General features: G+C 42.8%; 3 protein-coding genes and 1 long non-coding RNA gene across 4 annotated transcripts; 2 read left to right on the top strand and 2 right to left on the bottom strand.

Moving 5' to 3' along the window:
- Positions 1 to 2,708: 2,708 nt before the first annotated feature.
- On the top strand, positions 2,709 to 5,049 carry LOC134010129 (uncharacterized). The gene is made up of 8 exons (XM_062449997.1): positions 2,709 to 2,731; positions 2,873 to 3,274; positions 3,385 to 3,505; positions 3,610 to 3,917; positions 4,046 to 4,274; positions 4,378 to 4,494; positions 4,607 to 4,734; positions 4,848 to 5,049. Exons 1-8 carry the CDS (start codon positions 2,709 to 2,711, stop codon positions 5,047 to 5,049), a joined length of 1,530 nt encoding a protein of 509 aa, XP_062305981.1.
- A 524-nt stretch (positions 5,050 to 5,573) lies between these two features.
- Positions 5,574 to 6,501, top strand: LOC134009897 (N-lysine methyltransferase KMT5A-A-like). The gene is made up of 2 exons (XM_062449658.1): positions 5,574 to 5,716; positions 5,886 to 6,501. The coding sequence occupies exons 1-2, from the start codon at positions 5,599 to 5,601 to the stop codon at positions 6,290 to 6,292; spliced, it is 525 nt and encodes a 174-aa protein (XP_062305642.1). The 5' UTR covers positions 5,574 to 5,598; the 3' UTR covers positions 6,293 to 6,501.
- Positions 6,502 to 12,420: 5,919 nt separating this feature from the next.
- Positions 12,421 to 14,469, bottom strand: LOC134010130 (ADP-ribosylation factor-like protein 13B). Its single transcript, XM_062449998.1, has 5 exons — positions 14,350 to 14,469; positions 14,045 to 14,153; positions 13,739 to 13,926; positions 12,722 to 13,574; positions 12,421 to 12,483 (listed from the first exon to the last, which is right to left on the bottom strand). Coding segments are annotated over exons 1-5 (1,215 nt in total). The 5' UTR covers positions 14,352 to 14,469.
- A 7-nt stretch (positions 14,470 to 14,476) lies between these two features.
- Positions 14,477 to 15,438, bottom strand: LOC134010017 (uncharacterized). Its single transcript, XR_009928296.1, has 3 exons — positions 15,295 to 15,438; positions 14,691 to 14,761; positions 14,477 to 14,602 (listed from the first exon to the last, which is right to left on the bottom strand). It is a non-coding gene; the product is annotated as an uncharacterized LOC134010017 (long non-coding RNA).
- Positions 15,439 to 16,652: the final 1,214 nt, after the last annotated feature.

Consider the following 16,652-nt stretch of genomic DNA (forward strand, 5'->3'; position numbering starts at 1 on the left):
GTGTGCAGGAAGGTGTGATTGTTATTTAACATTATAGTCCCTCTGGTGCAAATGAACTACTGTCCCAGATGAATGTCCTAGTGACCAGTGACAAAGGAGTTTGATCATTCGGGTCTCGGCCAATACAGCCCTGTAGGAGGTGTGAGACCCATCAAGTAGAAAAACTCTGTCCAGCAACTCAATATTTTAGCATGTGAGAGGTGGGGGGCAGGGTGACACCCAGCCTTACAGTGTGGAACCAGAAACATGTAGGTACACTACACAGACATCCACATATCCTACACTCAACTTGAATCGAGATAGGAAAGAATACAAATAAAATATTTCCCTATATAGTTTAGAATATCCTTTCAGGTTAAGAAGCGAAAATATTTGCAATAGATACAATTCCAGGATTTATAATATATATAGCCTAATTTTAGCAAAATGATAATAATTTAATTATACGAAGTGCATTTGTGTCACATAGGGGCCTACGTTTGTGTGTAGACAAGTTATAAGCGCAATATGTCCCATTATTTTAGAGCGGCAACAATAATCCCCCAAAAAAACCTGGCTCAAACGAAAAATTAGACGATAAAATCACCATCTAGCGACCATTAGGCTATAGACCTACGTGTCAGTAACAACGTCCCTGTCTGTAGACTCACAGGCAAATGCGACCATGGCTCGCTTCTGTGTAGGCTTCCATTTCCAGTTTTCATGATGTTCATGTATGGTTCCAAGAGCTGAACAAAGTATGTCTGCTTGCCCATAGCAATTGTCTTGCCAGGACTATACCATGCAAAAGCTCCCTTATCCACATTCCGGAGCGTCCATATCCTTCCAACCTAAACTCTCCATAAACTCTCCTGGCTTGAAGAAGTCACAAATCCAGAAGATTAGTCTTTTTTTATGCTTGGATAAAGTCCTTCGGATATATTCTACGAGTATGCTATACAGAGTTTAGCATTTAAAGGGACTTTAACCCTTGTGTTATCTTCGGGTCATTCTGACCCATCAGTCATTGTGACCCACCGTCGTATTGTGACAAATTTACCTCATACAAAAACAAAGTGAAGCATTTTCTTTTAACTGTCGGGCTGTCTCAGACCCCCCACATTGGAATGGTTAAAAGAAAATTATTTGTATTTGTTTTTGTATGGGGTAAAATTGGGTAAACACAACGATGGTTCGTTATGAACCTTTGGGTCATGTGACCCGAAGGCAGCACGAGGGTTAACATAAGCATTTAACAAACATTTTATAACATCTTTCCAGAAGTTTGGGATATTTTTTGTGTTTTGGAACACTGATAATTTCCCCTTTTTTAATAAGACACTGGCCTCCTAGGTATATTTAAATGAAATAAAAATGTAGGTATGGTTTATGTACAGCCTACATTTTTATTTCATATAGGCTATACTGCCACTTTTACAAAAACGTAAATCGGACAATGAAAACTCCCATGCGCATGTTGATGTCAGCTGTTGCTTATGGCTGGTCGGCTATTTCAGCAGCGCGGTATTTCAAATCAACGGATTGTAGCCTACAGCTACGTTGACTGGGATGTCTTTGGAGAACCTTGCAGCTTATTACGGCGTTGAGAAAATATGTTGTGTAGGCCTACTAGTACTACGACCTCTGCATGCTCAGAATATACTCTGAGCATGCAGAGGTTGTGTTGGAATTCACAGAAGGCGTTGATGTCTTCTAAATCTCACTGCAGCCGCCGCATTTCAGCATGTGGCATGTGAGAGAGACGGTCACCACTTAAAAAGCACAGAACAAACGAGGCACAGGTGAAAACAATGTCATAATGAGAATAGATTAACAGAACCAAAACCAAGAAAACACAGCGAGAGCCTTTGGTGGCCAACAAAGGGTCACAACCCTGACAGTTCTAACCTAATGAATCAATGAAACGTGGAAATAACAGAATACAAAGATTTTTATTTTTTTAATTGATTTTTACATTATAACTGTGGGTGCATGCGTTAACTTTGTTGTAGGCCTACACCCAAAACAATATTGGGCTGTTTCATGAATTTGGGGCTGGTTTTGAGCACCGTTAGTCTGGATTTTTTTGCTGGACCATGGCAAATTAAAAAGCAAATGAGGACCGCTCTGTTTTGTCTAGGTTATCCTGACGCTAGAGAAGACTAAGAAGAACCCGCTCCAAGCCGGTGAACAATCTACAGATTGTTGGATGCCATGCTGACATGATGGCTAGGGCATGCCGTTGATGAAGTTGAAGAGTGTTCGTTCGTTGAACACTCCCCCAAAAACCAAAGAGCCGAAGGTTCTCATGCTGATTAGGCCTACACTGGAATTCTCTTATCAGTTTGGCCTCTCTTTGAATACATTTGTTACTTCGTTATTTTATTCTATTTTTAGTAACTGTGATTTGAAGGACATGTTTTTGTGTTTAAAATTAACTGTAAAAAGTAAATTATTTGCCACACTTTGCATTGTCCTTGGCTATAGTCCTTTTGAAAAGGCGCTAATCGAGGCTCCAAGCCCCGCCCCCAAAAACTCTTTATTGAAGCTGATTGGTTCAGTCTAAGTACGGCTATCATTACATCACAATACGTGAGCTTGGCAGATATTTCTGTATAAATAGAAGAGATTTCAAGCACAGCACAGTTCTGCTCATCTAGTGATCTTGACCTTCTGACCTGAACTTCTACCTGCTTACCTGAAGAATCATTAACTACTCTACTTTCACTATGGCTAAACAAGCTGAGAAAAGGTAAGACTGATGTTATTACAGCAAAACTTTCTCATGGTATGGGTGTTTCCTTCAATGGCATTTTCTGCATTTTGATCTTAAGAGTTTCTTTTTTCACTGTTATGAATGTCTTTTTTGTTCCTTTTTGTGTTTATCTTGAAGGTCTATTGATCGCAGATTTGTTTACTGTCTGCGGTGCCAAAAGCCACAGGACAAGTTGACTATACACCTGGCCAGGGTCTGTATGAAAAACAGCACACCAAAAGAAAGAGCGTCTGAGGTGCAGAAGGCCAAGGATTCCACCAAGAATTGGACCCGGACCAGGAATTGGGATTACAACCGTATCTGTGAGATGCTGCCCCACCTGGGATGTCGTTCAGCCCTGGTGAAGGAGCTTCTTGGGATGGAGTACTTCATCAGAAACATGCCCCCCAAGACAATGGCCGTAGACTCTGCAGGTGACGGCACCTCAGCAACTGCCACCAGATGCGTTGGCACCTCAGCAACTGCCAACAAATGCGTTGGCACGTCGGATGAGAGGACAGGAGACCCTTCCTGGCAAAAGTAAGTATAGTAACTTGCATACATGTGTTATGTTGATGTATAATTTAGGATCTAGACTATGTTTTTTCAATTCGCCAATCGTTTAATTATTCCCCCCCTCCCCCCACCAGCGTACGGGTGAAAATGCAAAAGGCGGGTCTATATTCAAAGTTTCCAGAGGATGCCACTCTCATTTCGGACTTCAAAATGTACCTCACGGACAGTCTCAGTGTCTCCAACTGCCAACAGGAGGTAAGATCTCTTCACACATTAATTATCAGCCAATTTCAACAATGTTCCATATGTCTACTTTCTTACGATGTTAATGCTAACATTTATTTCTCATCGTCTCAAAGGTTGACAACGTGTCACGCTTCCTGCGCTATTTGCAGCCTAGGGGGGATGAGCCAAATCTGGACTTCCTCAAGAAGAGCATAGAAACACGAGATTACTTGACAAGACTACGACAGACAGACATGAGCACAGCCACCATTCTGAACTACATCAAGAACATGATACGGTTCGTAGACTTCCTGAAGACAAAGCTGGATCTGGGAAAGGAAGGCACAGATCTCAACTCCATGTGCCAAGGGTACAAGGAGCTGCTGCAGACACTGAGGAAGCCGGTTGCCAAGGTTCATTCACAGGCAGTGGTCACCATGAAGTAAGTACTATTCATTCTGTATTGTCTTATTATCACTAATGTCTTTGTTGTTTACTACTGCAATCCTGAGTGTGGTGTGTTTAATAACCTGTCCCCCGTTTTCTCTATTATTTTCTTGTATTGAATAGTATTATTGAAACATCGATGCCATGCCATCGATTATCCGATGGCATGCGCAGCGTTGCAGATTGCCAGGATATTTTGAAGGTTGCAAAGGCAGACTTCCTGAAAATCTTCAAGAAGTTAATGGATGAATCCGATGTCTCTGAAGTTGAAAAGACGTCATTCCGCTATTACTGTGAAGCGGTCATGGTGTTGCGTCACTTTCAGCTCCCAGGAGCTGTGGAGGGCATGACTGTAAGTGCATCTAGTTTAACAGCTTGAAGGAGTTTGTCCCCAGAATACGCTGTAATGGTTATTTAGAAATGCATACATTCAAATATTTTTCAATGTTTTCCAGGTGACAGAGTGGAAGAGTAGAAAGCATGTTGGTAGCAGGGCTGTGTTTGGCATCCACCACCACAGAACAACAGCACAACCAATCGTCACAATTGCCTTGGCACTGGAGGAGGAAGCTGTAAGTCCTTTTGCAGCCAAATTTGTTTTACCATTGTTATTTTAGTATGATACAAATGATGTATTACTCACAATGTTTTTCAGTCAAGTCATTGTCTTTCTTGTTCCCACAGTGGTTACAGGCGTACTACGAGGAAATTCGCCCTGGATACCTCAAGGATAGTTGCAACAAGTTTTTCATTTCATCCAATGGCAAACCGGTTCACAGGGTCACAAACGACGTCTCTCGACTCCATGAAAGGTCTGTTCTTACCTACATCCATGTGCTGATGAGTAAATGTTAACACTTTCTTGTATTTCACTCTATTCAGACACAACACAATTAACTTTTCATGTCAAATGTTCTTACTGCAGCTACAAACTCCAACCTGTCGGTAGTATTGAGGTCCGAAGGGCTGCTGAGGCAATGGCAACAGCAACATTTATGAAGAGCCAAAAGGAGGATGTGGCACTTGATATAGTCCACAACAGTTTTCTGGCCAACAAGTTTCATCAAATGCGATTGCCGCAGGTTATATTGGCCAGAGGTATAATGCTGGAATCCTTGAATGAGTAAGCATCTTATTTTACACAAAACAACACGTTAATTCAACATCACAATTGTTTACCAAGTTTTCCTAATTTGTCCCATTTTAATCCTTATTTTCCTTAATCTTTAAAGCACTTCAGAGACCTGCCTGTCACAAAGTAAGGACAACCAGCCTTCCGAGCCTACCGAAAAAGACTTTTCTACCTTCATCACCACATTCCCAGTTTCCACAGAAGGCCAGCCACCAGGAAAAAGGAAGAGGGTCGCTGCAGGGTTTCCAGAATGCCGTCGATTTTATGACAAGTGGCGATCCTCCCAGTCTCTCCAGAGACAGGAACAACTGCTGTGTAAGTACTCCAATCCATAATCCACAAATACAACATTGACCAAATCAATAAATAACTTACACATGGCAATTTATTTAGTGTGAAAAATGACTTGCATGATTGAGGTTATTTTAATTTTATTTTTTTAGCAAAATACATCCATCAGAAACCATCAGCCAGGAAATTGGATAGGCAGATTGAGACGCAGGGGTGGACAGCCAACCATCCAACTCCAGAACAGATCCGGCAGATGTGGAAACCAGCCTCCAAACTGTCCATTGAGGGTGATGCTCACACCTACAAGAAAACAATTCGGCAGAATTGGAAAGGCCTGGTCATCCAAGACTTTGGTGGAGAGAAAGGGTTAAGTAAGAAAACCTTTCATTTTTCTTGTAAGGGGATAAATATGAACACTTAAATTATCCTTTTATCACGTTGGGTTCCACCCATAAGAAAAACATTGAAATGTTTGCCAACATGTAATGTCTATTTGGTTATTTTCATCTAATTTAAAATGTCATCTTCTCTTTATTACAGGAGTGGTTACAACCAAGCCTTTTGCTGAAGGTGATATTATCTGTGATTACCATGGAATCATCACCACAGCTGCTGAGGGGAGAGAAATGGTGAGCCACAACTCAGAAGAAGACATGCGTGGCCTGTTTTTCTTCAGAGCTGGGCAGACGGAACTCTGCATTGATGGCCACAGTCCATGTGAGTGTCACGGAGCAGACACTTTTGGCAGAAGGATCAAGCATTCTTCGAAAAAGGGCAACCTGAAGCCACTTCACTGCGTCTTCAACACAGGAGAAGGTGAAAAGCAAGCCATCCTCTTCAAGGCTTTGAAGGACATTGACACAAACACTGAACTTTCTTTTGACCACGGTGCCAAGAGGAAGTTCTTCAGAGGAGAGGGCCTGGACCTGAAATGGCTGGATGAGTAGAATATTCATATGAATGAGAGGATTTAACATCTTGTTGTTACAACATCAACAGGCCCAGTGTGTATCCCAGTACTGGGTACCTGCTGGGACTAACGATACATGTACACTTATGTAAATAGTTTTTAATTGCATTCATTTTTTTACTTTTACAAATTAGTTTAAGAAAGAAATATATGTTCTGCACAAATCCTTTTGGAAAATTCAATTTAAAAGGTCACATGTACACTTATGTTAATAGTTGGATTGATTTTTAATTCTTTTTTTTGTATGATATTGTGAATAAATCCTTTTTGAAAAAAATATTTTAAATGACCTCAGGGTGAGTATGTGAGTAGGTGAACTTACAATGGAGGCCATCGTCCCCCCCCTTCAGAACCCTGTTCGCCCATCTCTTAGGACCGACTGACCCATGCTCAGCTGCTGTTCACATGGAACCCTTCTCCACTTTGGCCTTAAGTTAGTCATTTGAATATTTGCTACTACCCGATTACACCCGGACCTGTGCCCTAAGCTTCCGTGCTCACCGCGGCGGCACTCCTACTTGCGTCAACAGTTACAATTTGTGCACCAATAAGTTAATTTGGATATCTTCTGCGTGAGACTCATGCATGTCAACCATTTCTCACACAACACCTTGTATTTCTCAAGCATTTTGAAAAAGAATTATCACACTGAGAAGGGATGTCCCGCTATATACAATTAAATTTTTTCTCGATTGCTAACACACAAAAATTGTATGTGTAAGCCATCCTCACAAAACCATTTTCCCAAATCCCAGCAGAAAGACCATGTACCCCAGTCTATAAACACAATGAGCCTTTTTGACACATTTCTCAGGTTCATTCACACTTCTTTGCAAAAGTCTAAACACACCTCTCACTTTAAGACACAATTGTCACCATTATGTCATTCAGAAAACAAGTAAACTAAAAGCAGCGCAATTCAAACACGCTTAACAACCAATTATCCATGAGTAAGCACTAACAAGCAAATATACCTAACAAGCAATCGGGTTTGTAATCAGAATCAGAATGGGTTTTATTTGCCATGAAAGTTTGCACAGACAAGGAATTTGCTTTGGCAGGAAGGTGCAAACATTAAACATATAGGAATCTAAAATTTAAATATGAGGACTAACTATACTAAGGGTACATAACTAGCAATACTAAGTGGAATTAGAATTAAAATAAACTATACAATAAAATATAAGTTGCAGTAATTTACAATATAAAAATACAAATATTACAAAAAATACAAATGGTACAAGATTGTGTAGTGCAGTGCAAAAAGCAGTGTGTTTTAAGGACATTGAGTCATGAAGTCAGTGTGAATGAATACAAAGGTATCAAAATGCAATTGCCGTATAATCTAATACAGCACTTTGTAAGGGTATTCAGAAGGTTGAATTTATTTGAGGGCTTTGTGTGTATTTTGAATGCAAAGTTAGGTTTATACGACAGATAATATGGTGTTGACTACAGTGTTTGATTTTGGGTCAAAAGTCAAAGGTTTGGCCAAAACAGAGTAAGTATGAAGATGTGTGTTTAGAGTTTGGAGACAACACAGTACACATTCAAAAAATCTGTCTTAGCAATAGAGAAAAACTGCTACAAACTCCATGTTATTTCATCTGAAGAGACAGAAGTCAAGATAAAAGATAAAAGTAAAAGATAAAAATGTAAAAAGATTAAGAATATAAGTTAAAACACACAGACACATCCATCACATTCCACTATTGTACAGCTCCCTAAAATTGCACGTAAAAAGTTATAATATTGCACTTAAGTTTGTATGTACAGCAGCATTTAGGGTGACCAAGGCTCTGGGATAAAAACGTTTTTTTAACCCGTTTGTCCGTGTTTTTATTGTTCTGTACCGTCTGCCCGAAGGCAGCAGTTCAAACAGATTATGTCCTGGGTGTGATGAGTCCTGTAAAATGTGTTTTGCTTTTTTGAGGCAGCGGGAACTGTACAGTTGTTGAAGAGATGGGAGAGGGTGGCCGATGCTCTTCTGGGCTGAAGTGGTGACCTTCAAGAGCGCTTTTCTGTCATGCACTGTGCAACTGGCAAACCAAGCACAGGCACAGTATGTTAAAATGCTCTCTGTGGAGCACCGGTAGAAGGACACCAGCAGTTTTCTTAGTCTTAAGTCTTAGGCATTAGGCCTCAGTAGACACCAACGGGTATTGAGTAAAACGAGAATGCATTGTAGCCTATCAGATTATTATCTATGACACCTGTCAGTTTTTACAAAATTCAATCTCAGATAAAACAGGCAAAATAATTTCTAATCTATAATCTCATTATAATTGCATGATCAAATTAAATGTTTTTCTCTCTGGCACACAGTTAGATGAAACACGGTGCTGCTCACACTGTTGTCCATCCATCCATCCATCATCTTCCGCTTGTCCGGGGGTCGGGTCGCGGGGGCAGCAACCTAAGCAGGGAGGCCCAGACTTCCCTCTCCCCGGCCACTTCCACCAGCTCTTCCTGGGGGACCCCGAGGCGTTCCCAGGCCAGCCGAGAGACATAGTCCCTCCAGCGTGTCCTGGGTCTTCCCCGGGGCCTCTTCCCAGTGGGACGTGCCCAGAACACCTCACCAGGGAGGCGTCCAGGAGGCATCCTTATCAGATGCCCGAGCCACCTCAACTGGCCCCTCTCGACGCGGAGGAGCAGCGGTTCTACTCTGAGCCCCTCCCGGATGACCGAGCTTCTCACCCTATCTCTAAGGGAGAGCCCGGACACCCTGCGGAGAAAACTCATTTCGGCCGCTTGTATTCGCGACATTTACAGTCATTAGTCATTTAGCAGATGCTCTTTTCCAGAGCGACTTACAGTAAGTACAGGGACATTCCCCCCGAGGCAAGTAGGGTGAAGTGCCTTGACAACTACCCATCTATCACATCACAAAGTGTATTTTAATCATCTTTCCTTATAAATACACATTTAGAAACATGACTGTAAATACATTTTCCAAATCCATAACTTTTGCACAATAGGTAGTGTTGTGGAAGCTACTACAAAACGGTGACATCTTTGCATTCACAAGGGAAGCTTAAACAACACTATATCGCAATATAGTTCTGAACAATACTTCATTTATTTAACTTAATCAGTGGCGGAAAATTATTCTAGGTGGGGCTGTGAAATATTCAGTCAATTCAGTAACCATCATATTAAATTGAACACAAACTGCATGATACAAGTTCTCTGTGAAATAGTAATGATTTAATTAATGCATACAGCTATAGGCAAGTATTATCATTACACAGACATCTGGGCACTTGACCTACTCTCCCTGGTAATATTAGGGAACACAACACAACTATTTACAACTAAATATCAAGGATTTATATTGCTCTATATTGCTAGATGACATACACACGCGTGTGTATGTGTGTTATTATTTGTACATTAATTTTGCCCTTCTGTCCTTCTGAGTGACAAACTTCTCAATGACTCTAGTATTGAAGTCAGGCATGTTTCTGATAAGCTTTTTCTCCATGGAGAGCATAGCCAGAGCATTCAGGCGATCTTGTGTCATGCTGTTCCTCAGGAAGGTTTTGATCCTCTTTAGAGTAAAAAAGCACCTCTCAGATTCTTCCGTGGTAATTGGTGTGGTTACTAGAATTTTGAGAAGACTGACGGTCTCAGTGAACGTGCTCTGAAGGTTGTTCTCCGTGAACAGTGGAGCAGTGGTGCACTGACTCTGTTACAGTGCCTGGAAGTCATCATTCTCATAAATCAATGTAAGTTCTGTTTTGAGCTTGGCCTTGTTCAACATAGGGTAAGCCTCCACTGTGATTTCCAGTGCTGAATCTGGGAACTTTACGGTGTGTTGTGGGAACAATTCTCCTTGCAACTGAGTGGCACTGATGAGATGCTTGGTGAAAGAGAACCGCTCCTTGGCATGACTCAAAACGGTATCACATACGTATGAAATTATACATAAAGAAAATAAAACAGGGTACACTGAGTATATGTACAGTATCAGTATCCTCTTACAAGATGAGAATGTTATATTGTGACAAGCAAGGACAGCTTACATTTTACAGTAATGTAAAATAAATAACCATATCTAAGGAGGGTGTGGGTTTTTGGTTTGTAGCTTTTCACAATATTCTTTCATTGTTTTTTTTTTAGCTAGCTCAGCTTTAATAAACAATAATTTTGTTTATGCACAGAACTATGTCACAGCTTACCTCTGTAGCCAACCGCTGCTGTTCTTCCTGACCTAGTGTCCTAGTGTCCTTCGTTTCTTTGTGGGCTGCTGCACAGATCCACTGTATTCTCCATGCAGAGAGGGAATGGAGTCCCTGATCCAACACACAAGTTACCATTCACAATTCATGTTTCAGAAACTAACTTGGAGACATAAAATGTGTCCATTAGGGTGTAATGTGAACAGTGTTAAAATGTGGAACGGGGAGTCAGGTGGCTGAGCGGTTAGAGAATCAGGCTAGTAATCAGAAGGTCGCCTGTTCGATTCCCGGCTGTGCTTAATGACGTTGTGTCCTTGGGCAAGGCACTTCACCCTACTTGCCTCGGGGGAATGTCCCTGTACTTACTGTAAGTCGCTCTGGATAAGAGTGTCTGCTAAATGACTAAATGTCATGTAAATGTATAATATTATTATAATCATTATCCTTACTGGATTTCCAATTCACTCTCTTTTAAACGTTATACCAAATATTTTAGTTGCTCTATGAAAGCACATTTGTTTTTACAAAATATTTTCACAGGTATTTTCTCAGACGGTGATAATTATTTACCTGATTGTTTGCACGCTGTCTGTAAACCTCTGGATGACTCCTGTGATGAAGACAGAGTCGATGTTTCTCTTTTGCAGCTAGTTAAACAGCATGTCGACGAAATCTTCATCTTCCAGCATTCTCACAAAGCCACCAGCTTCTTTGACAGAGGGTCAAAGTTAGCAGTCTCTGATGGTCTGGAAACATGTTAGGAGTTCATCCTTGTGCTCATACACAGTGTTAACAGCACGACTGTGGACGTTCCACCTTGTTGTCGAAGTTCCAGGAAGTCTGTGACTTGGTGCAAATAGACCCTGCTGATGTGCTGGGCCAGAGGTATCTGATCCTGCGGCCGAATGGAAAGGATAAAGTTGAAGTGGATATCCGTCCCGTGAGAGTGGAATCTCATCCTGCTTTGTCCCTCAAAGGGGAGGGGTTGACCGAAGAACAACAGGCCCGGTTGACGAGCCTGCTGCGTAAGTGGACCCATGTCTTTTCTGCCCATGAGGAGGACTGCGGAAGGACCAGCGCTGTGTTGCATTCAATCCCCACAGGTGACGCCCCCCCAGTAAGGCAGCGTTACCAGCCAGTTCCACCCAGCCTGTATGCCGAGTTGCAGACCCTGCTGGAGGGGATGCTAGTGGGGAGTGGGAGCGCCTGAAGCTGTCTGAGGGGGTCCTGGTGCGATCAAGTTGGGACCTGTCAACTGGGCATCCTCTGACTCCGGTGGTGGTGCCAGCGGGGGAGCAGCACAAGGTGTGGACTTCCTGTCATCAGGCTTTTGGCCATGCACGTGGCCAGCGGATGGTGGACTGCCTCAGGTCCCGGGTCTACTGGGGGGAGGTTGGCAAGAGACTTCCAACGCTGGGCAGCTGAGTGTCAGCAGTGTGTGCTGGGACATCCGGGACGAGAGGTGCCCCCCTCCACCCCATTATTGATCACTTCACGTTAATGATCAGAGGGCGTGTGTTATCAGCAAACGTTCGCGTTGTCGTGTTAACCCATTATTAAACTGAGCATATCGATTTTGAATCCATTATTAAACTTTGCATTTTAATTGTTTAACAGAACGGCCGATGTTTGACACTGTCATATTATATGATTTGACCTTGGCTGAAAATGAAAGATTCTATAGCTAAGCTAGCGTAGCTAATAGAAGTGTAGAAGAAGAGCAACGAAAAATGTAAATGTGTATGTATACATACTGTATATGGTGTGCAGCATTATAGAAAGTTATATAAAAGAAAATTAATGTAAATAAACCCGTTTGTGCTCTTTTCCCCCCCCTTGCCCAATAAGAATCGATAAGGAATCGAATCGATAAGCAGGAATTGATAAGGAATCAGAATTGTTAAAATCTTATCAATACTCATCCCTACTCAGACGTGCGTGTGTCGTCCTCAGGGTGACCTGCCTCGGGCTTCTTCTTCTTGGATTTCTACATATTGCATTTAACAGAAGTAAAACCAGTTACCAAAAAGAAGCTCTGCACATAACACGCTGTAAATTAAACATGCTGTAACTCATTTAAAGACTATTTCGAAAATACACCTGACAAATTACAAAAAAGGTTAACGTATTAAGTCCAATCCACTATAAACTATAAATTATAAATATATTTCAGTTTACAAGTCAAATATTAATCTGGATGTAGCTTTGTTCGTTTGTTGTTTTACCTCGCCAAGTTTCCTAAGGTGAGAGAAGTTGAACTTCTTGCTTCTCTTCTTCTCCGTCGCCACCTGACGAGGGGGGTCCTCCCATTCATTTGCGGAGGACACAGACTGCTTCACCTGACCGAGAGAGTCCTCGCGTTCGTCTGCGAAGGACACAGACTTCTTCACCCTCAGGTCTGGGCTGGTGGACTGGGAGCTCCCAGACAGGTTGTCCATCGCCTGGTCCACCATCGCGGTGGAGAGGAGCCTCAGCTCCTGCCGGTAGACCTCTGAAGAATCCCGGGAGGTGCTGCTGGACGGTGTCGAGGTGCTGTTGGAAGGTGTGGAGGGGGTGCTGCCGCGGGGGGGGTCCTGGAAGTGGAGGAGCAGGCGCTGGACTGACTCCTCAGCCAAACCGTAGACCAAGTCAGAGGGGCTGACCGTGTCCAAGCGGCTCCTCTCCCCAGCCTCAGTTTGGACCTGCTCGCGGTGGTCACTGAACAGGGCCTCCAGGTCATCCGCCAGGTCCCTGAGCCTGGCCGAGTCGTGCCAGGGACGTTCGGTGGACTCCAGAGGCTCATCGGAGCCCCCGCCCTCCAGGAGTGTGTCTCCCTCCTGGGCCAGGGTGACCTGGACGCTCCGGTCCACAGAACCCTCTGGTGCGTCATCATCGCCTCCCATGTCAATGGTCGTCCGCCTGATTATGGGGCATCTTTGGGAAACAACAAGGTCAGACTTTGGGGTGCCAGGGAGTGTGAGTTGCCCATACTCATGTGTCTCCTCCTCTGGTCTCCTGCGTCCATCCTCCCTGCTTCTCTGGTTCCCCACCATCGTGGTCGCTGCGAATTTGACCGTGGACCCCTCAGCAACATCGCAGCTGTCCAAATGGAAACAAATTTCATTTTTCTACTATGCTATCTTTCTTCTTTTACTTCCTCCTCACTTATACCCAATACTATCTTTGTTCAATATTATTGATCCCTGACTTGAAACAGACTATCCCCCCATCCTTCACCCCTCTAGCCCCTCCTTCCTCCTCACTTCTTCACGTGTCTCTCTGCTCCTCTGATCTGCTCCTCCACGGTCCTGTGTTTCTCTGTGTCCTGCTGCACACGCTCACAGAGGACCTCATAGTTCCGGGCAATGTTCTTCAAATGCATGCGTAGTCCACATTTGACGGCCCTTCTTGCGCCCAAGATCTTGTGACAGTCCGGCTCGGTAGAACATTCCTTACAAGACCAGAACGCGTAGAGAGTTAGGGTTTGAAATGCCTTCGAGGAAACAACATTCAAAGGATCAACAGAAACTTAACTCTAACAAACCACAACTTGTGAGAAAGATACTTACTACCATTACGCAGGGGCATTTAGACTTTCTAAACAGAGGAACCAATGATAGCCACTGTATCATTTCGTCTATGTCGAAGGCCATGTGGTGGTGTTGTTTGTTAAGTAGCCTGACAGAGAGAGAGAGAGAGAGAGAGAGAGAGAGAGAGAGAGAGAGAGAGAGAGAGAGAGAGAGAGAGAGAGAGAGAGAGAGAGAGAGAGAGAGAGAGAGAGAGAGAGAGGGGTTAAAGTCAGTGCGGGGTGCTGGATGAAACATGTTAGTCTTCCTGTAAAGAAAGGGCTGATGTACACCCTTAGCAGACTCACATAAGAATAGGCTTCCCAGCCACCTGGGGGTGCAGGAAGACATCTCTGAGAAGAACAGAGGTTTTTGGTAAGTGTTTGTGATCAACTAAAGAGTCCACCACAAACACCAGACCATGGCACCTGTGGTAGTTCTCCAACCAGAGAGCCCGGGCACCAGGACCTCCTGGCATGTCTAGCAGGGTCATCTGCCAGCCAGTCAGATGCACCTCTGCCTCAGAGATAGCAGGAGAGTCCAGCTTTGCGGCCGTGTCACCTGTGAGAGAGACAGACCAAACAAGGCAAGTCAGGCCTGGCTATTCTACATGCTGAATGGGATTGTCACACACAATCAATCAGTTTACCTCCTGTTATAACTTGGAATAGAGGTGTCTTTCCTGCACCATCTTCTCCAACCATCATCAAAGTCACTTCCCTTTTGGGAAGCAAAAAAACAAACCAAAAAAAACACTTCAGACATAAATATTCAATAACAATAAATGAATTAGAGAGAGTACAATCACCTCCAAACTTATTGTTTACACTAATATCAATGTTATTATACTAATACTCATATTGCATTCGTTCGTTAATAAAGCTTTGAAACAAGCTGATTCTAACAAAGTTGTCACTGCCAAGCCAAGTATCACAACTGCGAATCACACATCAAACACTACCATCTGCAAACTGAAAATATGGCCCTAAAAACATAACCTTGAAATGTATTTTTGGAAAACTGTCTAATATAACAAGTTTACCGGAAGCAATCATTATGTGTCAGTAACAACAACATTGTCAGTCACATTGACACTCTCAAATATATATGAGACAATACAAGTTGCGCCTTATCAGAGGCACGTGCACTAACACCCAATTAAGTGAAAACAAGTACATTTAAACTTGACTGTTAGTAGTAGACCAATGAAAGCTAAGGTGTGGACACTGCACAAACATGGCAGACACACTCACCGAGGCACACAGCTGGTGCATGAGCCCATCCCGCCACACTGTCGATCCAGCCACTGGAGAAGATGGGTTAGTAGAACACACTCTGCAAGCTGTCACTCTGAGGTCCTGGTCAATCCTGTCTGCTTCAGAAGGTCTCCTGTTGCATGTTCCATCGATGAATCCAAAACAATACTGGGAGTCTGATCCACAGCTGACGCCTATTTATAGAGCAAGACCATCCTTATGATGTCATTGAACATGTGCCTTTAGATTGGCGACTAAGGACAGGCTTGTTGCTAAAAACCTTTATGATGTCATAATAGAGCTGCTTTTTGGGGGGATCGCTGGGGGACTGGGATGATAGATTCTAGCAGGAATACAGTGGGTGATTTATCTATACATCAAATAGCTATGTATAAACTAATGGATGGACCGATTCATAGATGGAAAACTAAAGAGACTAGATTGTCCCTTTAATGCTTGTAGTTTTTTTTTCACTTATTGGTTACCCTATTGGTTACCAGTGGTTGTTATGAAATGTGCCAAATAAATAACTGACTGATGTGGTTTGCCTTTGACCTTGCTCCTATTAGATGTCCATGGTGTGTGTTTGTGTGCGTTTGTTTGTGTGCATGTGTATGTAGATGGCGTACACACGCACACAAAAGTGCCCTGTATAAAATAACCCTGGAGCTCGATATAGAGTATAAGAGGCTCGATATAGAGTATAAGAGGCTTTTAATTAAAAAAACAAGACTGGAGATAGAACAAACTGGAATATGAAGAGATAGTACATGACTGAATGAATGACACTAAACTTAGTTACACTGACATTCTTTTTCTGTGTTCGTAGAAAAGGGAGAAGTTCAGAACACATGAGGATGTATTTGTTACATTTACATGTATGCGTTTAGCAGACGCTTTTATCCAAAGCGACTTCCAAGAGAGAGATTTACAAAAGAGCATAGGTCACTGATCATAACAACGAGATAGCCCCAAACATTGCGAGCAGCCAAAACATGAAGCATACATTGTGAAAAACCAAATAAGTGCCAAAGGGAAGAACCATAAGAGCATGCAGTTAAACAAGTTACAATTAAACAACATGAAACTCAAAAAGTGCAAGAGTGTACCTGTAGAAAAAACAATCAACAGTAAAATATTTCACAGCAAGTACAAGAATTTAAAAACCGTTACAACTAACCAAGTCTCTCAATACGAGTCATTGTGATCCTGGAGGAAACTAACATCAGGTCCAGCCAAGCATTCCTAAGTGCCGTGGTACTCCCGGAACAAGTGTCTTGAGCCTTTTCTTGAAGGTGGGAAGACAGTCAGTGTCCCTGATGGAGGTGGGGAGTTGATTCCACCATTGTGGGGCC

Source organism: Osmerus eperlanus, chromosome 23 (genome assembly GCF_963692335.1).
Source record: "Osmerus eperlanus chromosome 23, fOsmEpe2.1, whole genome shotgun sequence".
Taxonomy (NCBI): Eukaryota; Metazoa; Chordata; class Actinopteri; order Osmeriformes; family Osmeridae; genus Osmerus; species Osmerus eperlanus.